The sequence below is a fragment of the Ranitomeya imitator genome, chromosome 1, assembly GCF_032444005.1.
Source record: "Ranitomeya imitator isolate aRanImi1 chromosome 1, aRanImi1.pri, whole genome shotgun sequence".
Classification (NCBI taxonomy): Eukaryota; Metazoa; Chordata; class Amphibia; order Anura; family Dendrobatidae; genus Ranitomeya; species Ranitomeya imitator.
Genome location: NC_091282.1, coordinates 266307174 through 266334432, shown reverse-complemented (window position 1 = coordinate 266334432; position 27259 = coordinate 266307174). Strand labels below are relative to the sequence as shown.

General features: G+C 40.4%; 1 protein-coding gene across 1 annotated transcript in view; it reads right to left on the bottom strand.

Annotated features, from left to right (window-relative positions):
- TMEM132C (transmembrane protein 132C) overlaps window positions 1–27259 on the bottom strand; it is a 1168692-nt gene that overhangs the window by 362184 nt on the left and 779249 nt on the right. The window contains exon 4 of the mRNA XM_069756040.1: window positions 2659–2842. Coding sequence (XP_069612141.1) covers window positions 2659–2842 — 184 coding nt within the window. The remainder of the gene's footprint in view (window positions 1–2658; window positions 2843–27259) is intronic.

Below are 27259 nucleotides of genomic sequence, written 5' to 3'. Positions count from 1 at the left end.
GATACCAGATTTATATTGGGCTTTTTATGTTTGGCTGCTGTCACACACAAAAAAACGCTTTTTATTGCAAAAACAAGTCTTTGTATCACCATATTTTGAGAGCTATAATTTTTTCATATTTCAGCCGACAGAGTCATGTGACAGCTTGCTTTTTGCGGGACAAGCTGACGTTTTTATTGGTACGATTTTAGGGCAAATGACATTTTTTGATCGCTTTCTATTCTGATGTTTGGGAGACAGAATGACCAAATACCAGGAATTCAGGAATTGTTTTCTTTTTTTTAATTACGTTCCGTGAGTAGTGACATTAATAAGACAGCTTTCTTCTTCAGGTCAGTACTATTATAACAACACCACATTTATATATTTTATAACATTCTGCTGCTTTTTCACAATAAAAACTATTTTATAGAAAAAATAATTGTTTTTGTATCCCTTTATTCTGAAAGCTATAATTTTTTTTATTTTTCTGCTGTTTGAGCTGCATTGCAGATTGTTTTTTGCATGACAAGATGACATTTTCAGCTGTACCATTTTTATTTGACTTTTTGATCGCATTTTATTCAACTTTTTGTTTGGCGGCATGATGAAAAAGCAAAGGTTTTTGCTCCTTTCTTCTTTTTTTTTATGGTGTGCACTGAAGGAGTGAACAAGTGTGACCATTTTATAGGTTGGCTCATTCCAGACGTGGCAATACCAAATATGTGTACTTTTTTCTTTCTACATACATATACAGTATATGTATTTATTGGTTTAATATTTAATCTTTTTTTAAAATTTTTTTGTGATTTTTTTTTAATAGTTTTAAAACATTTTTTTTTTTTACTTTTTTTTACTTTTTTACTTAGTCCCTGAATGGGACATCAATTTTAATTGTCTTATCACAGGTCTCTTACAATGCAATACACATGTATTGCATTGCAAGAGACCAGTCAGTGATAGAGAGGAAGATCGCTTGTTAGACTCAGCTGCAGGCTGAGCCTAACAAGCCACCGTAGCTGAAAGTCATCACATGATTTACAGCTGCCATGGCAATGCGGGATCCCCATGATGTGATCAGATGTCATCACGGGGGGGCGTCAGAGAGATGAGTATAGCAGGGGTCTCCCCCTGCTATCTTCTAAATGCCGCCATCACGGCATCTAGAAGATAGCAAAGGGTTAACATCATTGGGACCTGACGTAATCAGGTTCTGATGATGTCACCTATCAGAGCAACGGCTTTGACAGGAATCACAGCGCTTGCTGGACCCTGGGGGTCATGAGTGCTGCGAGACCACCAACCGTAGAGAAAAGTCGGCGCTGCACAAAGCCCTCCTAGCACCGATGTTTATTTACCGTTGGCAGTCATGAAACGGTTAAGGAAGAGTGAGCAGAAAAAAAAACCTTTTTCTTACACACAAAAATTCTAAGGCCCCTTTTCAGTTTGCCAAAAGACATGTGGGAGACTCCTCAAATGTAAGGAGGAAGGTGTTGTCATCAGATAAAGCCACAATTTTACTTTTTGTCCATCAAAGTAAACATTCTTTCTGGCACCAAACCAACACAATTCATCACCTCAAGAATGCAAAACCAACAGTGAAAGATGGTGGTGGCAGCATCACGCTGTGAGGATGTTTTTGGCAGCAGGGAGAGGAAAAATGGTTGAAGGGAAGATGGATGGTGCAAAACCTATTTAGTCTGTCATTTATTTGAGACAGGGACGGAGGATCACCATTCAACAGGACAATGACCAAAAGCATACTGCTTAAGAAACACTTGAGCAGTTTAAGGGGAATTTTGTAAATGTTTTGGAGTGACCTAGTCAAAGCCCAGACCTTATTCCAATTGAGAATCTGTGGTCAGACTTGAAGATTGCTGTTCACCAGAAGAGATCATCTAACTTGAAGGAGCTGGTACACTTTTGCTTTGAGGGATAGACAAAAATCCCAGTTCATAGAAACTTAGACAAAGTGACTTGCAGCTCTATTTGCCGCAAAAGGAGGCTCTACAAAGTACTGAATTTAGAGGTGAATAGTTATGTACACAGACGGTTTCAGTTATTTTGATCTATTTGTTGTTTCTTGTTCATAGTTCTAGGCATGCTCTTTACATGAGCTGATGTAAGTCCTCAAAAAAACTGTGAAATTCCAGGTCGTGAGATAGCAAAACATAAAAAATGCTGAGGGTGGAAGAGTTGGTGGTGAATACTTTCACAAGCCACTCTATGTACTAAAAAATTGAAAGCGGGCAGAGGTCACTAGAGATGATGGATGCAAGTCACCAGGTTTCTTACTAAAAAACTTCACAAGATGCAGTAGTAAAAAAAAAGGCAGCACTGCAGTCTATCAGATCTACTGAAAAGAAGTGTGGAAATTACCCATAGATTCGAGCTTTTAGCCCTACTTACTGACTCTTTTACAAGTCTTGAAGAGTCAAATAAATATCCACAATTTTTTTCACATGTTCTGCTAGTCTGTAGTATGGTCTTTTTGTACTATATTTTGAAGGTTTTTTTTTATGAAGCGTGGAGACTTGCATGCGGCATCTATTGTGACCTGAGGTATAAGTGGCAGTGATATGAAGAGCCCCTATTGAGTTGTCTCCTTGTCTGATAATCTCATTTCTCATACATACCAAGAGCACTTTATATCACAGTAAAGTCATGAAATGTTCTTACCATAGAGAGAGGAACTATTCCCAAAATATCTTTTTGGCTTATGTAGACTTCAGATAAGACCATGTCACTTGTCACTTTTCCAAGATATTCCAGCTGCCATGAAATGGGCTGTGTACCAGAAAGGCTGCTAAAACTGGTGATCTCAAAGTTCATCTGAACGACTTCTGTAAATAGATTATTGCTCCTGGAAGGCAAAAATTTAAGAAACAAATTACAAATGTTTCTATGAGTTAGTCGGTATTCATAGAAGCTGTGTTTTAGTTGCTATATTCTCATTGCACATTTTCTGCTCTTCTAGTTTATGTATTTATCTCACATGTTAACATGACAATATCTCAGACACTATGTTAGCCGATATGTTCCTTTTACTGTTCACTTAACTTGGCAGGCTCTACATATAGTATTCTGTATTTGTGATCTAATAATCAGAAACAGAGTCAAATAGTTCTTGGCAGATAGACTGTGGCCAGATGCTTAAAAAGAATTTTATATATTGTAGGCAATGGCTCAGTAATCAGAAGAAGTGCCAGAGATGCCAGGAGGTAGAAGGAAGTTTGCAGTAATGAATGCCATAGACTAAAGATGTGGCCGCTGGATTAGTGACCTGCCAATCTTTTTGCTCAACTCTAGTGTATCAAATATGCTATATACAGTGTTCAGGGAAAAGATGCAGCTGAACTGGTCCATTTTCCAGTTGGTAACTCTGTAGCAGCCATATCAGGGCTGTCTTCACTTTTGCACAGCTTCATGGGTTCCTATTCCAAGTATTAGATCTGACATCCTTGTGGCATCTCGTGAGGCCTACTCAAAAGGGCTCCTATGATGTCATGACATGTGTGGCTCTGTAAGATAAGTTCCTAGCAAGAACAAGAAGTACACAGGATGCTGGGCTAAAAATTTGTGACATAAAAGTGAACATTGCCCTGGTTGGGCTGCCTTGCAGGACTGAACTGTAGTATATATACATACAGTTATGCTCAAAAGTTTACATATCCCAGCAGAATTCTTGCTTTCTTGTCCTTTTTTGAGAGAATGTGAATGATATCCCAGAAAATTTTTCTCCACTCATGGCTAGTGGTTAAGTGAAGCCATTTATTGTCAAACTACTGTGTTTTCTCTTTTTAAATTATAATAATAACCTAAAACATCCAAATGACACTGATCAAAAGTTTACATACCCTGTTGATTTTGGCCTGATAACATGTACAGAAGTTGACACAAATGGGTTTGAATAGCTACTAAAGGTAATATCCTCACCTGTGACCTGTTTGCTTGTAATCAGTGTGCGTGCATAAAAGCTGAGTGAGTTTCTGGAATACAGCCAGACTATTGCATCTTTCATCCAGCCACTGACGTTTCTAGATTGTGAATGTACAGAATAACTTGGCACTCAAACGTATATGTGAAGAAAGAAGTTCAATTTATTTCGCATCCAGACAAAGACATCAGTTGTCGTTGAACGTTTTTGGTCCAGAATGGACCTTCCTCAGAACAACTGGTTTATCTGGAGAGCAAGCTGTATCACCAGATGAATTGTCCTTCTGATGCTTTAGCCTGTCACCAATGCAGCACAAGGGCTCAAAGCTGTTAGCGTACTAAGTCTCTGGAAGATGCGGTAGTCTATGCGGTGTGTAGCTCCAGCGCTGGTGGCGTCCTATGTTGCCTGTGGAAGCGCTTGAGCTTATGCAGCCCTTAAACTGCATTGACTGCCAAGTTATTCTGTACACTTGCTATTACGGGTTGGATACCCTACTTGAGCACCAACATTCACGCTTCAGCAGAGTGCCATGTTTTTTCTAGTATAAGCCGATATTTTCAGCCCATTTTTGGGGCTGAAAGTCCCCCTCTCGGCTTATACTCGAGTCATACCCAGGGGTCGGCAGGGGAGGGGGAGCGGGGGCAGTCTAATTATACTCACCTGCTCCTGGCGTGGTCCCTGCACGTCTTTTCCAGGGTGCCAGCAGCTTCTTCCTGTACTGAGCGGTCACATGGTACCACTCATTACAGTAATGAATATGCGGCTCCATCTCCCATAAGGGTGGAGCCACATATTCATTACTGTAATGAGCGGTAACGGTGACCGCTCAGTACAGGAAGAAGCAGCAGCGCCAGGGAAGCAGGAACTGCACAGTGCCAGGAGCAGGTGAATATATCGGTGAGGGGGAGCGCTGAGCGATATTCACCTGTTCCCTGCTCCAGCCACCGCTCCGTCTTCAGTATCTTCTGCAGTGATGCTCAGGTCAGAGAGTGCAGTGACGTGGTTAGTGCGCGCCCTCTACCTGAATGTCAGTGCAGAAGACGCTGAAGATGGAGTGGCGCCGGAACGAAGTCAGGTGAATATTGAAAGTGCCGGGGGCCTGAGCGATGGAGAGGTGAGTATGTGATTTTTTTTATAACAGCAACAGCAAATGGGGCAAGTGTCTGGATGGAGCATCTATGGGGCCATAACGTTTGTGCAGCACTATAATGGGGCAAGTGTCTGTATAGAGCATCTTATTGGGCCATAACGTTTGTGCAGCACTATAATGGGGCAAGTGTCTGTATAGAGCATCTTATGGGGCCATAACATTTGTGCAGCACTATAATGGGGCAAGTGCCTGTATAGGGCATTTTATGGGGCCATAACGTTTGTGCAGCACTATAATGGGGCAAGTGTCTGTATAGAGCATCTTATGGGGCCATAACATTTGTGCAGCACTATAATGGGGCAAGTGCCTGTATAGAGCATTTTATGGGGCCATAACGTTTGTGCAGCACTATAATGGGGCAAGTGTCTGTATAGAGCATCTTATGGGGCCATAACGTTTGTGCAGCACTATATGGGGCAAGTGTCTTTATAGGGCCATAATCAACGTTTGTGCAGCACTATATGGGGCAAGTGTCTTTATAGGGCCATAATCAACGTTTGTGCAGCACTATATGGGGCAAATATCTTTATGGAGCATCTTATGGGGCCATAATTAACATTTGTGCAGCATTATATTGGGCAAATGTGTCTATGGAGCATCTTATGGGGCCATTATTAACCTTTATGCAGGATTATATGGGGCATATTTTAATATGGAGCATCTTATGGGGCCCATCATAAACTTTATGGATCATTATATGGGGCTCCTGATTCAATATGGATATTCAAAAACACTTAACCTACTGACGTCTCAATTAATTTTACTTTTATTGGTATGTATCTTTACTTTTGACATTTACTGGTAGCTGCTGCATTTCCCACCCTAGGCTTATATTCGAGTCATTACGTTTTTCCAGTTTTTTGTGGCAAAATTAGAGGGCTTGGCTTACACTCGGGTCAGCTTATACTCGAGGTTGAATGAGGTGCTTAGTTATGCCCCCTTTCTTTAATGTATAGTTTATTTAGCGTTTTTTTATGTTTGATTTTAATTCTTCTTTTTTTAGTTTTTTTAGCTCCTGATAAGTCCACTATATTTGATGTGATGATCTGCGGTGTATGGCCTTATGTATTGGAGTACGTCATTCTATTGAGCTGGGACATCCTTCTATCAACAACTTTTATGTTATATATATATATATATATGTGTTATTGTATTTTTATTTTTATACTATTTTATATATAAACTAGCTGAAGAGCCCGGCGTTGCCTGGGCATAGTAAATATCTGTGGTTAGTTATAGCACCTCACTTCTCTTATTTTCCCATCACGCCTCTCATTTTCCCAATCACATCTTTCATTTTCCCCTCACATCTCTCATTTTCTCCCTCACACCTCTCATTTTCTCCCTCACTCCTCTCATTCCCCCCTAACACTTGTCATTTCAACCTCACATCTGTCATTTTTCTGATCACTCCACTATTTTTCCTCACTCCTCTCATTTTGCACTCACACCTTTTCATTTTCACCTCATCACCTCAGTATATACATGTTTGTCATCTCCCTTATCTATAGTATACATCTGTATGTCATCTCCTGTATATAGTATATACCTGTATGTCATCTCCCCTGTATATAGTATATACCTGCTGTGTGTCATCTCCCCTATATATAGTATATACCTGAATGTCATCTCCTTCTATATATAGTATATACCTGTATGTCATCTCCTCCTGTATATAGTATATACCTGTGTGTCATCTCCCCTGTATATAGTATATATCTGTGTGTCATCTCCTCCTGTATATAGTATATACCTGTATGTCATCTTCTATATATAGCATATACCTGTATGTCATCTCCTCCTGTATATAGTATATACCTGTAGGTAATCTGCTCCTGTATATACAGTATATATACCTGTGTGTCATCTCCTCCTGTATATAGTATATACCTGTATGTCGTCTCCTCCTGTCTATAGTATGTACCTGTATGTCATCTCCTCCTCTATATAGTATATACCTGTGTGTCATCTCTCCTGTATATAGTATATATCTGTGTGTCATCTCCCCTGTATATAGTATATACCTGTGTGATCTCCTGTATTAGACCTCGTTAACACGTTATTTGCTCAGTATTTTTACCTCAGTATTTGTAAGATAAATTGGCAGCCTGATAAATCCCCAGCCAACAGGAAGCCCTCCCCCTGGCAGTATATATTAGCTCACACATACACATAATAGACAGGTCATGTGACTGACAGCTGCTGTATTTCCTATATGGTACATTTGTTGCTCTTGTAGTTTGTCTGCTTATTAATCAGATTTTTATTTTTGAAGGATAATACCAGACTTGTGTGTGTTTTAGGGCGAGTTTCGTTTGTCAAGTTGTGTGTGTTGAGTTGTGTGTGGTGACATGCATGTAGTGACTTTTGTGAGATGAGTTTTGTGTGGCAACATGCGTGTAGCAACTTTTTGTGTGTCGAGTTGCATGTGACAGGTTAGTGTAGCAAGTTGTGTGCAGCAAGTTTTGCGCATGGCGAGTTTTGCGCGTGGTGAGTTTTATGTCTGGTGCCTTTTGAGCATGTGCAAGTTTTGTGTGAGGCAACTTTTGCATGTGTTGCAAATTTTGTGCATGTGGCAATTTTTCCGCGTGTGCAAGTTTTGCGTGTGGCGAGTTTTTCATGAGGTGAGTTTTGCACTTGTGGCGAGTTTTGCGTGAGCCTAGTTTTTGCATGTGGCGAGTTTTGCGCGTGGCGAGTTTTGAGCGGCGACTTTTGTGTTTCGACTTTTATGTGGCGAGGTTGGTGTATGTGTGGTGAAATGTGTGCTGAGGGTGGTATATGTGTTCAAGCACGTGTTAGTGTGTGGCGCATTTTGTGTGTGTGTTCATATCCCCATGTGTGGTGAGTATCTCATGTCGGGGCCCCATCTTAGCAACTGATCGGTATATACTCTTTTGCGCCATCGCTCTCATTCTTTAAGTCCCCCTTGTTCACATCTGGCAGCTGTCAATTTGCCTCCAACACTTTTCCTTTCACTTTTCCCCATTATGTAGATAGGGGAAAAATAGTTTGGTGAATTGGAAAGCGCGGGGTTAAAATTTCACCTCACAACATAGCCTATGACGCTCTCAGGGTCCAGACGTGTGACTGTGCAAAATTTTGTTGCTGTAGCTGCGACACCTCCAACACTTTTCCTTTCACTTTTTTCCCCATTATGTAGATAGGGGCAAAATTGATTGGTGAATTGGAAAGCGCGGGGTTAAAATTTCACCTCACAACGTAGCCTATGACGCTCTCAGAGTCCAGACGTGTGACTGTGCAAAATTTTGTGGCTGTAGCTGCGACGCCTCCAACACTTTTCCTTTCACTTTTTTCCCCATTATGTAGATAGGGGCAAAATTGTTTGGTGAATTGGAACGCGCGGGGTTAAAATTTCGCCTCACAATATAACCTATGACGCTCTCGGGGTCCAGACGTGTGACTGTGCAAAATTTTGTGGCTGTAGCTGCGACGGTGCAGATGCCAATCCCGGACATACACACATACACACACACACACACACACACACACATTCAGCTTTATATAGTAGATATTTCTGTGTTTGTAATTTTTTGCCTATTTTTCATATACACTGCAATTATAGATATATATTGGTATGTTGTAATTATAGCACCTCTATTTTGCATATCTGGTAATAATTGATATTTGTATATTTTTATCACATCTATTAATACAATTTTTTCATGATATTCATGGGAGGTATATATGCATTTTTTGCAAGACCTCTGGTGTCACTTTATATAAGGTTTTTTTGTTCTTATTTTCTATATTTTTTTCTTTTATGTACAATTTTTTATAAGGTCTTTATACTAGATATAGGAGTCTTTCCATATTTGGAAGACCTCTGTATGTTAGATATTTAGCACATTATTATAGTTTTTCACATGAGAACACTTAGTGTACTCTATAGTATTATGGGTTGTTTACACATATTTTTCTTTTCTAGTTTATTTTAAGTTATTATGCGCTTGAATGTATATTCTCCTTTTTAGATTATGTACATTTTTGTATGGTTTTATCATTACATGTATCCGTATTATAGAGATTGGCATAAGGCTATATCTTGGTGTGATTTATTAGGTTAATCAGTGCACATTATGATAATACAGGTTCACGATAGATATATATTTCTATCTTAGTTCACCATGTATCCTTCCTGGGATATATTTTATTAGTATAATATCTGTACTTGCACTATAGACATTGCACTTCAGCACTTTTTCACTTATGTCCTCTATTAGCAGCATAGTCAGAAGCTCTCCTGTCTTTATATCCTAGCTCCCATTTCACCCATGCGGTGAGCGCTCGTTGATACACCCGGCGTTGGGTTGCTGTGGCGACGCGTCTCTTCTGTGGCTCGCTCCGCCCCCCTGCTCTGACGCGTCGGGCTGGGGAGTGGACGAGCTCCTTGTGACGCTGACCGGCAGTGACGTCTGAGCCGGCGTGTTGAAGGGAGCGCCATTCTAAACCGCTGCCACCACTGCATACATACCGCTATATAAACCCCCACATAGCCACTGACGGTATGATTATCCCCCTGGACGAAGCCTAACCGCGAAACGCGCGTCGGGGTCCTTCTACTGAGCTGCATGTCAGGTAATATACATCCTAACCTATCCCCTTGCCTTGTATCTTAGCGCTGACAAGCACTTTATACTTACCATACATGTGAGTGTAGAAACGCCACTTTGGATCGTTAGTATCGCTACAAATTTATTAGTTATCTCTGCCATGTATTTTCTATCACTCCTGTTTTGTGTAGCATATTTGTGATTGCTAACTTAGGCATTTTTGTGCATATTCTTGTAGGCAGCATATTTGAGCCCATATATCTTCAAACTTTATTTATTGTGATACATGCATGATTTATATCAACTATATATATGGTAATTTACCTGTTAAAGCCTGTCTTTGTATGTTGGGCGTGTACAACTTTGTCACATCATTTTTTGCACATGTAAGATTTATCACTTGCCTACCTATTTATGGTCTTGGGATCATTTGATTATTATAGGTTTCTTATGTTGTATTTACCCCATGCAGTCAGTAGATTCTGTCACTGTATCGCCATTGAGTACTATTGGACTTGTTTAGTTTTTATATGGATTATTAATAAACTTTAATGTTTTTATTGGCTAGAAGCTTCCGTGTTCTCTCTGATTTGATACTTCGAGTATATATGGTACTTTGTTTCTAGATTGTGAGTCATGGGGAAAGCAAAAGAATTGTCCACGTATCTACAGGAAAAGGTAGTTGGACTGTATAAAACGGGAAAGGGATACAAAAAGATATCCAAGTAATTGATAATGCCAGTATGCAGCATTCAAACTGTGATTAACAAATTAAAAATCAGGGGCTCTGTAAAAACAAATCCACGGTCAGGAAGACCAACAAAAGTTTCGTCCACAACTGCCAAAAAAATTGTTCGGGATGCAAAGAAAAATCCACAATTAACATCAGCTGAAATACTGGACTCTCTGAAAACTAGCAGTGTGGCTGTTGCAAGATGCACTATAAGCTGGCACTTGAAGAAAAAAGGGCTGCATGGTCGAGTTGCCAGAAGAAAGCCATTACTGCGCAAATGCCACAAAGTATCTCACCTACAATGCGCAAAACAGTACAGAGACAAGCCTCAAAACTTCTCAAATAAGGTTATTCGGAGTGAAGAGACCAAAATTGAACTTTTTGGCCACAACCATAAACGTTACATTTGGAGAAGGGTCAACAAGGTCGATGATGAAAGGAGCACCATTCCTACTGTAAAGCACAGAGGTGGATCGCTGTTTTGGGGATGTGTGAGCTACAAAATGCACAGGAAACTTGGTCAATGTTGAAGGAAAGATGAATGCAGCACTTCATCAGCAAATACTGGAGGCAAATTTGCAATCATCAGCCAAGAAGCAGGGCATTGGATGTACTTAGACATTTCAATGTGACAATGATCCAAAACACAAGGCCAAGTCGACCTGTCATTGGCTTCAGCAGAACAAAGTGAAGGTTCTGGAGTGGCCATCTCAGTCTCCTGACCTCAATATTATTGAGCCACACTGGGGAGATCTCAAGCACACAGTTCATGCTAGACAGCCCAGGAATTTACAGGAACTGGAGGCATTTTGTCAAGAAGAGTGGTCAGAAGTGGGGTATGTAAACTTTTGATCAGGGTCATTTAGATGTTTTGGGTTGTCATTATGATTTAAAAACAGAAAACACAGTAGCTTTATAATAAATGGCTTCACCCAACCACTATCCATGAATGGAGAAAAAGTTTTGGTGTTATCATTCACATTCTCTGAAAAAAGGCCAAGAAAGCAAAAATTCTGCCGGGGCATGTAAACTTTTGAGCACAACTGTATATACAAACAATATGTTCATATTTATGAATTGTACTGCAACTTAAATATAGTCTCACATAATGGTTAACAAGTATAATTTATTCATTAAAAGTGACCTTGACTTTTGTGCAACTTTAGTAGAAAATTTCCCACCGCATTCGCGCTGATATCAGATAGGTGAAGTGAGTTCAGTGGCTGCAAGAAAGAATGGCAGAGGATTCCCAAATCCAGGTGTAAAAAACTTGTTGCATCACTCCCAACAATACTCATGACTGTACTAGCTCAAAAGGGTGCTTCTACTCAATACTGAACAAAGGGTCTGAACACTTATGACCATGTGATATTTCAGTTTTTCTTTTTCAATAAATTTGCAAAAAATTCTACATTTCTGTTTTTTAAGTCAAGATGAGGTGCAGAGTACACATTAATGAGAAACAAATGAGCTTTTATGAATTTACCATATGGCTGCAATGAAATAAAGAGTGAAAAATTTTAAGGGGTCTGAATACTTTAAATGTCCGCTGTGTGTATATATATATATAAATAAAAGTGTGTGTTTTACAGAATATTTCCTTTGAAAACAATGTGTAAATGACAGAGAACTGCTCTATGTAAAAGCTCATGTTAAAATCGCATTGCAATTGGATAGCAATCGAGCTGCATTCGAATGTAAGTCGGACTGTACTCGCATGACACTCGTGTGACTCTCGGCAGTGAGAATCAGACCAATTTTTTATACGTTTAGTGTGACTCCAGCCTAAGAATGCAGCTAGTGTTCGATATGCATCAGGTTTCTACCTCTCACACCCCTTATCCCCAACCAACACCTATGCATAGGTGTATCCAGTAGTACCTTATATGTTTTTAAAAGAACAAATAAAGTTTATTGGATTTTATTGATTGAAGCTGGATTTTTACCTTTTGCAAATCCTAACAAGTATGTATAGAGACTCAAATTACACATACATAAACCCAGTCAGAGAAGAGTATGTCCCTGGACAAAAAAAGCGAGTATAGCACAAGTAGAATTAAAATTAGACACTGTTAGGGCCAGCAAATTGCACTAAATAAATATAAGTAATAAAGTTCAATTGCAATCCAGGGTCCACCGGTAGGAAAACTGCTGCTATTGAACAATGACGGAAGCGCAACAGCAAGCGTTTGCTCGTGCACACTGAGTTAAGGCCATACAATGTGAATGCGGAGTGCCCTGCTTTGTTAATTACCAAAGCGGTACTGAACAGAATATTACTAAGTGCAGTGCCCTGTTAAGCATATGGATAGAACTCGCACTGCAGCTGAACTGTGTCAATCGCACACGGGAACTAAACAGATGCTGCGTATAATATCCTGACTAAGGTTGATCTTGCTCTGACACTACCGTACTAACCGCACAAATGTAGGAAACAGATGCTAAGCCAAATGGCTAATTGTCCACTGACGTAGTTGCCTGCCTACGTGTACAGTCCCAACACTAGACAGACACACAACGCATGCAGACAGAGTGGTAGAGTCTCCACTCATATAGCCACACATAAATGATACTAGCACACCCACGGGTGCCATTGGGGATCTTTTGCACAAAATGCTCCGCCCCAAATACGCCCAGTCAGCTGAGACATCGCCCATGGGCCAATCTGGAGCTCCCACATCACCAGAGCAGGAGACGTTTGACCACCAGTTGGAAGACGCCACATCAAGGACATGCTCAGTAAGGTGATTTCTGGACTTAGACTCCAGAGCCTCAAGATTCAGTTGCCTATCGCTGATTGCAATAGTCTTGGCTAGAGAGCCAGCAGTAACCAAGCGAACACCGTGAGCCTGAGCAAGACGCTGGAACCAAAGTCTATGCTGAGAAGCACCCGCAGCGGCTGATTCTGAATGGGAGACCACAGAGGCAGATCCATCCTGTGCAGCGGGAGAATCCTGATGTCTAACAAACACTTTATTAAATAATGGTAACAATGAAATCAGATAACAAAGTGGCAATAAAACTAAAGATTAGTGATGAGCGAGTATACTCGTTGCTTGGGTTTTCCCGAGCACGCTCAGGTGATCTCTGAGTATTTGTTAGTGTTCAGAAATTAAGTTTTCATCACCGCAACTGAATGATTTACAGCTATTAGCCATCCTGAGTACATGTGAGGGTTGCCTGGTTGCTAGGGAATCCCCACATGTAATCAAGCTGGCTAATAGCTGTAAATCATTCAGCTGAGGCGATGAAAACTTAATCTCCGAACACTAACAAATGCTCGGAGATCACCCAAGCATGCTCGGGAAAACCCGAGCAACGAGTATACTCGCTCATCACTACTAAAGCTGCAACTATGTGCTTAATTAGGATGGAGTTATAGGAGGACTATAGCAGTGGTAGTTTCATAGCTGGGTGCATACATTACAATTATACCTGACTGCATAATGAACGACCATTAAAGATGTAGTCTCCTAAGTAAAGCTGCAGTTAAAAGTCACAAATTAATCTGAACAAGGTACTTCTAGTTGACTCTAGGAAAAACTATAGAATATTCTTATATCCAATTTCATGTAGTAATAGTGTCAATATGAATTTTGAAATATTTGGGATTTTTATATAATGAATAGAGACAGGCGGACCACCGGATGTTCAGGTCCTGGTGGGTTTGGCCGAACAGCTAAAAATGTTTCGGTTCGGGTGCCAGAACAGTACCTGGACTTGAACCTGAACCCGGACCCCATTCCCTTGTATGGGGGGCCCAAACATCCAGTAATTGCCATGCTGTCATGTGCATGACAGCACGACAAACACTGCTTCTGACCGCTGGTAATGACCACAAATGTCAGCGCCTTTTCTGGGCAACTGTGGGCTGCTATTTTTAGGCTGGGGGCTATTGTCCATGGCTCCTTACCAGCTTGAGAGTACCAACCCCCCGCTGTCTGCTTTGGCAAGGCTGGTTGTCAAATATGGGTGGAACACGTTGTTTTTTAATTATTTATTTAAATAAACAGCATGGGGACCCCTTTATTCTTGGTAACCAACCTTGCTAATTCTGACAGCTGAAGGTTGCAGCCCCCAGCTGTCAGTTTTGCAGTGCTCGTTATCAAAAATACAGGTGAACCCATGCCATTTTTTTAAATTATTTATTTAGGTATAGGCATCAACTGATGAATACTCCCATCAGCTGCTGCCTGCTCTCGCTGTTATTAGCAGCAGCAAGCATAGGCTGATGGGAGCAGTAGTCCCATCAGCTGACGCCAGTGACCAGCGGTAAAAATTATACCTCCGATCACAGCTGGGGGCTCATGCTGTCATTTGACATGATTTTACCAACGATCGGAAGCTGTTTGCTGCGCTGTCATGCACATGATAGCGCGACAAACATCTGTTGTTCGGGGAGCCAAACCCAAACAGTAATACGGATTTCCTGACGAATTCCATGAATTTCGGTGTCCACGCCAGAACAGTAGGTGCTTGGTACGGACGACGGACTTTACTGTTCGAGTTCACCTATCTATAATAATGAATGATACATCCACACTTGTTGCAAAACATTATAAAAATTTACAGTAAACATTATCAATTCTTTTTTTATTATATTGGTACAGTGCTTTTTAAAGATAAGTATGTACTCATTAATTTTTATATAACAGCTGAGTATTTGACATTCTCCCATACTGAGTCAATTTATGTTAACCTTCATCAATATGTACCAATAGGTTTTCTAGGTCTCATTAAGTGTAATAATTTGTATTCTTCTCACAACAACATCAACATCAGACACAAATGTGAATGATTGGATATGTTTATGAAAACATACCTTCATAAAAATCCATAGTGACTTCTACAATGTTAATTACAGTAGAAAAAGTACAGATATCATCTGATTGAAATCTTCTTATTTTCTCATTTTAAGTTTCATAATTACATCCTAAGCATTTGCCAGTCCTGCAAGATTTCAGATCCTTAAACTGTGAGACTTTTCCAAGATTTCCCTCTTGCTATAAATAAAATTATCGGCAGTCCAGCCGCCTCCTTGCTTGCCGTATTTGGCTGGTTAAGCGTAGATGTCGGATGTTTTGAAGTCCATAAAACTTAAGTTCTAGATGCTATATACCAACCTTTAAAAGAAAATAAATTCTACTGTTCTGAAGCCATGAAACAAGTTGGATTGAAGCAGAAGTTAATACAAATCACTCCAAATTCTATAATCTTCGCTCGGACATCAGACGATTGATGTTACCCTTGGCATCTGAGCTGCTAGCAATGTGCTTTTTGGCTTTCAAAATGCTGCCATTTCCTTGATTCACAGTCTTTGGAAAAGCAGATATTTTCTCAGCCTGCCATGAACAGCTTGATGCATGCATTCTGTCTATGATTGAATGCTTACATTTCTACAGGTGTTAAATATGGAAAAGGATCACCATGTTACGTTAGCTGTGTTGTACAAACACATGGAAGAATAATCATCTGCACTTAGAGATGAAACGTATTTTACAAGAGAGTTTCAAGGAACTTTACACTTACATTTCTTTGTATACAGAGGAACATCTTCCATAGCGTACAAAGAAAAAGAAAAAGATATTGACTGCAGTACTACTATAGTAACTATTGTTACATTTGTGGTTTACTCAAATATTGGCATAAAATTAACAATAAGATGTAATAAGAGATAAGCAAATTTAAAATATATATATATATATATATATATATATATATATATATATATACCGGTATATATATATATTTTTTTTTATTCAATTTGTACCAATCAGCTGAAATATTTGATTCAAATTTAATCAAAAGTTCCCTTAAAAATTTTGCTCTGAGGTCCCTCTAGAGTCCAAAGCATAACAAACAAAGGGGAGGAAATGAGTTTAAATACAATAAAAGATTATGCTCACCTGTCTGCATCCATATTCTCCAGATATTCCATACCTCACTTTGGATCGTCCAGTCCCTGGTCTTTGGATATTCTGGCTCCCTCAATTTGGATCTCACTACTCCTCACATGATTACCTGGGGTCAGGAACGGACACAGGCAAAAATAGGCCCCTGTGCAAGAACAATATATGGGCACTGTGGCGTCCAGTAGCTCATCATGATGGACAACTGCAGCTACTTTGGAGTTATACATGGGAGAATCAAAATAATCTTGCAGCTAAGATACGTTTTAATGGCTAACAAAATAAAATATGTGATGTTACAAAGCAAGCCTTATAGGTCACCACCAGAGGTACCTACAGCCCACAGATTGAAATGCTCATAAAAACTGCCAAACAACTTTACCAAATCCTCCACAAAGATGTCCATCTAAAAGTATTATTCAAAGACCCTCAATGCCCTCTAATACACCAAGATGAAACTATTATTGCAGCAATGTCTCTGTGTTGGAAAAACAGGACCGAAACTGAGAGCAAGGATGACATCTTTTCGCCACACCATTACAGACAAAAAAAAACATCAACATGTGGCTAAACATTTCTGTGGTCCAAGACACAACATAAACAATATGAAAGGTAACTTCATATCACAACAACACGAATGGGAATTTATGGAAGTCATTGATACCCCCCACACAGGACTAAATCAATCACAGGTATTTAGTACAAAATCTGAGGAATTTGCTCTAGAGACATTGATGGTATCAGGTCTCTGATCTTACATGAACACTGGGACAATAAAACTTTCACATCACTTATTTAACCCCTTAAGCCCCGAGGGTGGTTTGCACGATAATGACCGGGCCAATTTTTACAATTCTGACCACTGTCCCTTTATGAGGTTATAACTCTGGAATGCTTCAACGGATTCTGGTGATTCTGACATTTCTTTCTCGAGACATATTGTACTTCATGACAGTGATAATATTTATTTGATATTATCTGCGTTTATTTGTGAAAAATAGGGAAATTTGGCGAAAATTTTTGAAAATTTCGCAATTTTCCAACTTTGAATTTTTATGCCCTTAAATCAGATATGTAACACAAAATACTTAACATTTCCCACATGTCTACTTTATATCAGCACAATTTTGGAAACAAATTTTTTTTGTTAGGGAGTTATAAGGGTTAAAATTTGACCAGCAATTTCTCATTTTTACGACACCATTTTTTTTAAGGACCACATCACATTTTAAGTCATTTTGTGGGGTCTATATGATAGAAAATAACCAAGTGTGACACCATTCTAAAAACTGCATCCCTCAAGGTGCTCAAAACCACATTCAAGAAGTTTATTAACCCTTCTGGTGCTTCACAGGAATTTTTGGAATGTTTTAAAAAAAGAACATTTAATTTTTTATCACAAAAAATTTACTTCAGCTCCAATATGTTTTATTTTAAAAAGGGTAACAGAAGAATATGGACCCGAAAAGTTGTTGTACAATTTGTCCTGAGTACCTCGATACCCCATATGTGGGGGTAAACCACTGTTTGGGCGCATGGCAGAGCTCAGAAGGGAAGGAGCGCCGTTTGACTTTTCAATGCAAAATTGGCTGGAATTGAGATGGGACGCCATGTTGCATTTGGAGAGCCACTGATGTGCCTAAACATTGAAACCCGCCACAAGTGACACCATTTTGGAAAGTTGACCCCCTAAGGAACTTATCTGGATGTGTGGTGAGCACTTTGACCCACCACGTGCTTCACAGAAGTATATAATGTAGAGCCGTAAAAATAAAATATATTTTGTCACAAAAATGAAATTTTCGCCCCCAATTTTTTATTTCCCAAGGGTACTAGAAGAAATTATACACCAAAAGTTGTTGTGCAATTTGTCCTGAGTACGCTGATACCCCATATGTGGGGGTAAACCACTGTTTGGGTGCATGGCAGAGCTCGGAAGGGAAGGAGCACCGTTTGACTTTTCAATGCAAAACTGGCTGCAATTAAGATGGGACGCCATGCTGCATTTGGAGAGCCCCTGATGTGCCTAAACATTGAAACCCCCCACAAGTGACACCATTTTGGAAAGTAGACCCCCTAAGGATCTTATCTAGATGTGTTGTGAGAGCTTTGAACCCTCAAGTGTTTCACTACAGTTTATAATGCAGAGCCGTGAAATTAAAAATTTAGTTTTTTCCACAAAAAATATTTTTAGCCCCCAGTTTTGTATTTTCTTAAGGGTAACAGGAGAAATTGGACTCCAAACGTTGTTGTGCAGTTTGTCCTGAGTACGCTGATACCCCATATGTGGCGGTAACCACCGTTTGGGCGCATGGCAGAGTTCGGAAGCGAAGGAGCGCCATTTGGAATACAGACTTAGACGGAATGGTCTGCAGGCATCACATTTCGTTTGCAGAGCCCCTAATGTACCTAAACAGTAGAAACCCCCCACAAGTGACCCCATATTGGAAACTAGACCCCCCAAGGAACTTATCTAAATGTGTTGTGAGAACTTTGAAACCCAAGTGTTTCACTACAGTTAATAACGCAGAGCCGTGAAAATAAAAAATCATTTTTTTTCCACAAAAATTGATTTTAACGCAGAGTTGTATATTTTCCCAAGGGTAACAGGAGAAATTGGTCCCCAAAAGTTGTTGTATAATTTGTCCTGAGTACGCTGATACCCCATATGTGGGGTGGAACCACCGTTTGGGCGCATGACAGAGCTTGGAAGGGAAGGAGCGCCATTTGGAATGCAGACTTAGATGGATTGGTCTGCAGGCATCATGTTGCACTTGCAGAGCCCCTGATGTACCTAAACAGTAGAAACCCCCCACAAGTGACCCCATCTTGGAACCTATACCCCCAAGGAACTTATCTAGATGTGTTGTGAGAACTTTGAACCCCCAAGTATTTCACTACAGTTTATAACGCAGAGCCGTGAAAATAAAAAATAATTTTTGTCCCACAAAAATGTTTTTTAGCCCCCCAAATTTTTATTTTCCCAAGGGTAACAAGATAAATTGGACCACAGAAGTTGTTGTCCAATTTGTCCTGAGTACGCTGATAGTTGGGGTAAACCCCTGTTTGGGCACATGGGAGAGCTAGGAAGGGAAGGAGCACTGTTTTACTTTTTCAACGCATAATTGGCTGGAATTGAGATCGGACGCCATGTCGTCATTAGTGTTGAGCGATACCGTCCGATACTTGAAAGTATCGGTATCGGATAGTATCGGCCGATACCCGAAAAATATCGGATATCGCCGATACCGATATCCGATACCAATACAAGTCAATGGGACATCAAGTATCGGAAGGTATCCTGATGGATCCCAGGGTCTGAAGGAGAGGAAACTCTTTGTGTATATATACATTACAGACCAAAAGTTTGGACACACCTTCTCATTTAAAGATTTTTCTGTATTTTCATGACTATGAAAATTGTAAATTCCCACTGAAGGCATCAAAACTATGAATTAACACATGTGGAATTATATACTTAACAAAAAAGTGTGAAACAACTGAAATTATGTCTTATATTCTAGGTTCTTCAAAGTAGCCACCTTTTGCTTTGATGACTGCTTTGCCCACTCTTGGCATTCTCTTGATGAGCTTCAAGAGGTAACATAGTAACATAGTTAGTAAGGCCGAAAAAAGACATTTGTCCATCCAGTTCAGCCTATATTCCATCATAATAAATACCCAGATCTACGTCCTTCTACAGAACCTAATAATTGTATGATACAATATTGTTCTGCTCCAGGAAGACATCCAGGCCTCTCTTGAACCCCTCGACTGAGTTCGCCATCACCACCTCCTCAGGCAAGCAATTCCAGATTCTCACTGCCCTAACAGTAAAGAATCCTCTTCTATGTTGGTGGAAAAACCTTCTCTCCTCCAGACGCAAAGAATGCCCCCTTGTGCCCGTCACCTTCCTTGGTATAAACAGATCCTCAGCGAGATATTTGTATTGTCCCCTTATATACTTATGCATGGTTATTAGATCGCCCCTCAGTCGTCTTTTTTCTAGACTAAATAATCCTAATTTCGCTAATCTATCTGGGTATTGTAGTTCTCCCATCCCCTTTATTAATTTTGTTGCCCTCCTTTGTACTCTCTCTAGTTCCATTATATCCTTCCTGAGCACCGGTGCCCAAAACTGGACACAGTACTCCATGTGCGGTCTAACTAGGGATTTGTACAGAGGCAGTATAATGCTCTCATCATGTGTATCCAGACCTCTTTTAATGCACCCCATGATCCTGTTTGCCTTGGCAGCTGCTGCCTGGCACTGGCTGCTCCAGGTAAGTTTATCATTAACTAGGATCCCCAAGTCCTTCTCCCTGTCAGATTTACCCAGTGGTTTCCCGTTCAGTGTGTAATGGTGATATTGATTCCCTCTTCCCATGTGTATAACCTTACATTTATCATTGTTAAACCTCATCTGCCACCTTTCAGCCCAAGTTTCCAACTTATCCAGATCCATCTGTAGCAGAATACTATCTTCTCTTGTATTAACTGCTTTACATAGTTTTGTATCATCTGCAAATATCGATATTTTACTGTGTAAACCTTCTACCAGATCATTAATGAATATGTTGAAGAGAACAGGTCCCAATACTGACCCCTGCGGTACCCCACTGGTCACAGCGACCCAGTTAGAGACTATACCATTTATAACCACCCTCTGCTTTCTATCACTAAGCCAGTTACTAACCCATTTACACACATTTTCCCCCAGACCAAGCATTCTCATTTTGTGTACCAACCTCTTGTGCGGCACGGTATCAAACGCTTTGGAAAAATCGAGATATACCACGTCCAATGACTCACCGTGGTCCAGTCTATAGCTTACCTCTTCATAAAAACTGATTAGATTGGTTTGACAGGAGCGATTTCTCATAAACCCATGCTGATATGGAGTTAAACAGTTATTCTCATTGAGATAATCCAGAATAACATCCCTCAGAAACCCTTCAAATATTTTACCAACAATAGAGGTTAGACTTACTGGCCTATAATTTCCAGGTTCACTTTTAGAGCCCTTTTTGAATATTGGCACCACATTTGCTATGCGCCAGTCCTGCGGAACAGACCCTGTCGCTATAGAGTCACTAAAAATAAGAAATAATGGTTTATCTATTACATTACTTAGTTCTCTTAGTACTCGTGGGTGTATGCCATCCGGACCCGGAGATTTATCTATTTTAATCTTATTTAGCCGGTTTCGCACCTCTTCTTGGGTTAGATTGGTGACCCTTAATATAGGGTTTTCATTGTTTCTTGGGATTTCACCTAGCATTTCATTTTCCACCGTGAATACCGTGGAGAAGAAGGTGTTTAATATGTTAGCTTTTTCCTCGTCATCTACAACCATTCTTTCCTCACTATTTTTTAAGGGGCCTACATTTTCAGTTTTTATTCTTTTACTATTGATATAGTTGAAGAACAGTTTGGGATTAGTTTTACTCTCCTTAGCAATGTGCTTCTCTGTATCCTTTTTGGCAGCTTTAATTAGTTTTTTAGATAAAGTATTTTTCTCCCTATAGTTTTTTAGAGCTTCAATGGTGCCATCCTGCTTTAGTAGTGCAAATGCTTTCTTTTTACTGTTAATTGCCTGTCTTACTTCTTTGTTTAGCCACATTGGGTTTTTCCTATTTCTAGTCCTTTTATTCCCACAAGGTATAAACCGCTTACACTGCCTATTTAGGATGTTCTTAAACATTTCCCATTTATTATCTGTATTCTCATTTCTGAGGATATTTTTCCCAGTCTACCAGATTAAGGGCATCTCTAAGCTGTTCAAACTTTGCCTTCCTAAAGTTCAATGTTTTTGTGACTCCCTGACAAGTCCCCCTAGTGAAAGACAGGTGAAACTGCACAATATTGTGGTTGCTATTTCCTAAATGCCCAACCACCTGCAGATTTGTTATTCTGTCAGGTCTATTAGATAGTATTAGGTCTAAAAGTGCTGCTCCTCTGGTTGGATTCTGCACCAATTGTGAAAGATAATTTTTCTTGGTTATTAGCAGAAACCTGTTGCCTTTATGGGTTTCACAGGTTTCTGTTTCCCAGTTAATATCCGGGTAGTTAAAGTCCCCCATAACCAGGACCTCATTATGGGTTGCAGCTTCATCTATCTGCTTTAGAAGTAGACTTTCCATGCTTTCTGTTATATTTGGGGGTTTGTAACAGACCCCAATGAGAATTTTGTTACCATTTTTCCCTCCATGAATTTCAACCCATATGGACTCGACATCCTCATTCCCTTCGCTAATATCCTCCCTTAAAGTGGACTTTAGACAAGACTTTACATAGAGACAAACCCCTCCTCCTCTCCGATTTTTACGATCCTTTCTAAACAGACTGTAACCCTGTAAGTTAACTGCCCAGTCATAGCTTTCATCTAACCATGTCTCGGTTATTCCCACTATGTCAAAGTTACCTGTAGATATTTCTGCTTCTAGTTCTTCCATCTTGTTTGTCAGGCTTCTGGCGTTTGCGAGCATGCAGTTTAGAGGATTTTGTTTTGTTCCAATCTCCTCACTGTGGATTGTTTTAGAAATGTTCTTACATCCCTTCTGAGTATGTTTTCCTGGGTCGTCTTTGTTCGAGTCTAATGTTTTTCTTCCCGTCCCCTCTTCTTCTAGTTTAACGCCCTCCTGATGAGTGTAGCGAGTCTTCTGGCGAATGTGTGTTTCCCAGGTTTGTTGAGGTGTAGTCCGTCTCTGGCGAGGAGTCCATCATACCAGTAATTCACACCGTGGTCCAGGAATCCAAATCCTTGTTGTCTGCACCATCGTCTTAGCCAGTTGTTTGCATCAAGGATCCTGTTCCATCTCCTGGTGCCATGCCCGTCTACTGGAAGGATAGAAGAAAAAACTACCTGTGCATCCAGTTCCTTTACTTTCTTCCCCAACTCTTCAAAGTCCTTGCAGATTGTCGGTAGGTCCTTCCTTGCCGTGTCATTGGTGCCAACATGTATCAGAAGAAATGGGTGGACATCCTTGGAGCTGAAGAGCTTTGGTATCCTATCGGTCACATCCTTGATCATCGCACCTGGAAGGCAGCATACTTCTCTTGCAGTTATGTCCGGTCTGCAGATGGCTGCTTCGGTGCCTCTCAGTAGTGAGTCTCCCACCACCACCACTCTTCGTTGCTTCTTGGCTGTACTTTTTGCTGTCACTTGTTGCTGTGTGCCCTTTTCTTTTTTGCTTGCTGCTATTGCTTCATTCTTAGGTGTGCCATCTTCATCCTCTACAAAGATTTGATATCGGTTCTTCAGTTGTGTGGTTGGTGATTTCTCCATGGTCTTCTTGCTTCTTTTGGTCACATGCTTCCACTCATCTGCTTTTGGAGGTTCTCTGACACTTTTTGCACCTTCTGTGACCAGTAGAGATGCTTCTGTTCTGTCTAGAAAGTCTTCATTCTCTTTGATGAGTTTCAAAGTTGCTATTCTTTCTTACAGACCCCGCACCTTTTCTTCTAAAAGGGCCACTAGTCTACACTTCTGACAGGTGAAATTGGATTCTTCTTCTGGTCGATCTGTGAACATGTAGCACATGCTGCAGCTCACCATGTAGGTTGTCACATCTGCCATGTTGCTCCTAGATCCTGCTGACTTGCTGTGTGTTTTCCTTCTTGTGTAATCTACTCAGCCACGCTCTCTTGCAATAATGTCCTACAGGCAAAAATTTGCGCGCCGTAAGGCGCGCGGTTTGGTGATGCTTTCGAAGCAGCTGGTCCCGGCTGTACCCAACGATCTTCTAGCTTAGGGAGACTTCGCTTCTCCCAGAAGGCACCTGGAATATGCAAATTAGCCTCCTGAAGCTTGAATCCCTGGAGGGATTCCAACAATCATGAAGGAGTTCCCAGAGATGCTTAGCACTTGGTGGCCCTTTTGCCTTCACTCTGCTGTCCAGCTCACTCCAAACCATCTCGATTGGGTTCAGGTCTGGTGACTGTGGAGACCAGGTCATCTGCCGTAGCACCCCATCACTATCCTTCTGGGTCAAATAGCCCTTACACAGAATGGAGGTGTGTTTGAGGTAATTGTCCTGTTGAAAAATAAATGATAGTTCAACTAAGCGCAAACCGCTATTTTACCAAGAAGGCCTGCTGCACAAAGTCTCCTCTTAACAGTTGTTGTAGAGATGTGTCTGCTGCTAGAACTCTGTGTGGCATTGACCTGGTCTCTAATCTGAGCTGCTGTTAAACTGCGATTTCTGAGGCTGGAGACTCAGATAAACTTATCCTCAGAAGCAGAGGTGACTCTTGGTCTTCCTTTCCTGAGGCGGTCCTCATGTGAGCCAGTTTTTTTGTAGCGCTTTATGGTTTTTGCCACTGCACTTGGGGACACTTTCAAAGTTTTCACAATATTTCGGACTGACTGACCTTCATTTCTTAAAGTAATGATGGCCACTCGTTCTTCTTTACTTAGCTGCTTTTTTCTTGCCATATTACAAATTCTAACAGTCTATTCAGTAGGACTATCAACTGTGTATCCACCAGACTTCTGCACAACCCAACTGATGGTCCCAACCCCATTTATAAGGCAAGAAATCCCACTTATTAAACCTGACAGGGCACGACTGTGAAGTGAAAACCATTCCAGGTGACTACCTCTTGAAGCTCATCAAGACAATGCCAAGAGTGTGCAAAGCAGTCATCAAAGCAAAAAGGTTTGAAGAACCTAGAATATAAGACATAATTTCAGTTGTTTCACACTTTTTTGTTAAGTATATAATTCCACATGTGTTGATTTATAGTTTTGATGCCTTCAGTGTGATGTACAATTTTCATAGTCATGAAAATACAGAAAAATCTTTAAATGAGAAGGTGTGTCCAAACTTTTGGTCTGTACTGTAGTTCAGATACTTTGTTATACTATGCCTGAAGAAGAGATGCAAGAAGTCTTCAATGTTTGCTTGGTAACATCACTTATTTTACTTTTGTTATCCATTAAAATGTATCATAACTACAAGATTATTATTTAGTTTCTCCCACTGATAACAATCAATCTATTTTTAACTGGCAAACACGGTAACAAAACCTTTTTTCTTTTAATGACAAGGATAGCGCTGAGGTGAGTTAACACCGGAGGTAGGAAGATCTGTATCAAAGACTTGAGGACCGTTCAAAGAGCTGCAGTAGCAGGACAGGCAAGAGGTGGACATTGAGTGTAATCTTGTATTATTTTAACCCCTTCCTAGCTTAAAAAGTATAAATTTTGTTTGAGACGAACCATAAAAAAATGTAGGCAATTTGTGACTAATTTGATTTTTTATGAATCAGTTCTCTCATCTCTACATGTAATGTGCATCGGGATGTTGACTGATATATACAAATGAAAGGTTGCAGTGGTTTCTGAGCTCTCAGAGAAGCAGAGATTAGGAGCGCAGTACTTAGGCTACATTCACATTTGCGTTGTGCGGTGCAGCGTCGGTGACGCAACGCACAACGCAAATGTAAACGCATGCACAACGCAGCGTTTTGAGACGCATGCGTCCACTTTTGCATGGTTTTTGGCGCAGAAAAAACTGCCTCATGCAGCATCCTCTGCGCCCTCACGCATGCGCCACAGTAACGCATGAGTCACAAAACGCAAGTGCAACGCATGTCCATGCACCCCCCATGTTAAATATAGGGGTGCATGACGCATGCATCGCCGCGGCTGCGCCCGATGCAACGTTAATGTGAACATAGCCCAAGTAATTCACTTGCAGTCCTAAAATGATTTCAGTAGCTCTCACCTGTGAGAGCTTAGGTACATTTACTATTTTTTATTTGTAGTGTGCGCCTTTGTGCCACCATTTGCCCTCATAATTGTTTTCAAATAAAGGCATTTTTTTATTAATTATTTTCATCAAAAATTCTTTGTCCCTCGAACTTTAATTTACAGTTTAACCGCTCCTCAGTCATCCCTTCTTTGGTTTTCTCACCTGTGCACTGTGTCTGAGAAGCTGCAGAAACTGTGAGATTTGTTTCTCCCCTGTGAGCTTTACAAGCATGTACCTTAAAAAGTGAGATGCAGTCATTATCATTTTTACTTGCCAGGCGAAGATGAATTGCTAACGTTACTGTGTGGCCATAGAATACAGATAAACACAATTCTTTTAGTACCAAATAGAAGAAGAAACATGAATTGGATATATTGCCCTCTAAACGGCAATTACATAAAACCTTACATTGCGCTCCCATTAGTACAAATACAGACTGTAGTGCTAATTACCTGTTTACAAAATTTTAGAGCAATTTTTTATGTACTAGACTATTACACCAGATGACCTGTTTCACTTCCAGGTTTGATTTTTGTAAGAACAGAAATGAAAAGGAATGTATCTTCAGAAAATTATCAGGATTTGTTGTGAATTGTATTTAAAAATATATATTTTTGGCAATAGTTTATTTTTCATTCCACAATCTATATTAAATAATATTAGAAATCTTATGTTTTTCACATTGGACACTAAAGCTATACTCATATCTCTTACGCTGTACAGACTTTTCAGCAGTATCATTGTCATGACAGATTCACAATGACAAGTAACACAGGTGATAAATCAAGATCCACTAATCACAATAGGAGATGTCACAGTTGACCCTAATCACTTCAAAATGACCTTTGCACATACTCAACTGCAATGCCAGAAACTCCTGAGAGTCTCTCGCCTCAATACCCGGCACTGCCGCTGGTACTTGGGACCGGAGTGTGTGGTTGCATGTATTTGTATGCGGCTGAACGCTCCGGCACGAACCGCCGGTGGCAGTGCGTGGTATTAAGGCGAGAGACTCGCGTGAGTTTCTCCCATTGCAGTTGCAAGTGGAACACCAGCCTTAGATGCATAGCGGCAGTCGAGCATGCACACAGTGCTTCATTCTAATGGGGATGTAAGTGCCCCCAAAAGGCTATCGCATATCTAGTGGATAGACAATACCTGTTTTTCATAGACCACACCATTAATCATCCATTAACATTCCAGGGAGGGTTTAGATGGGAAT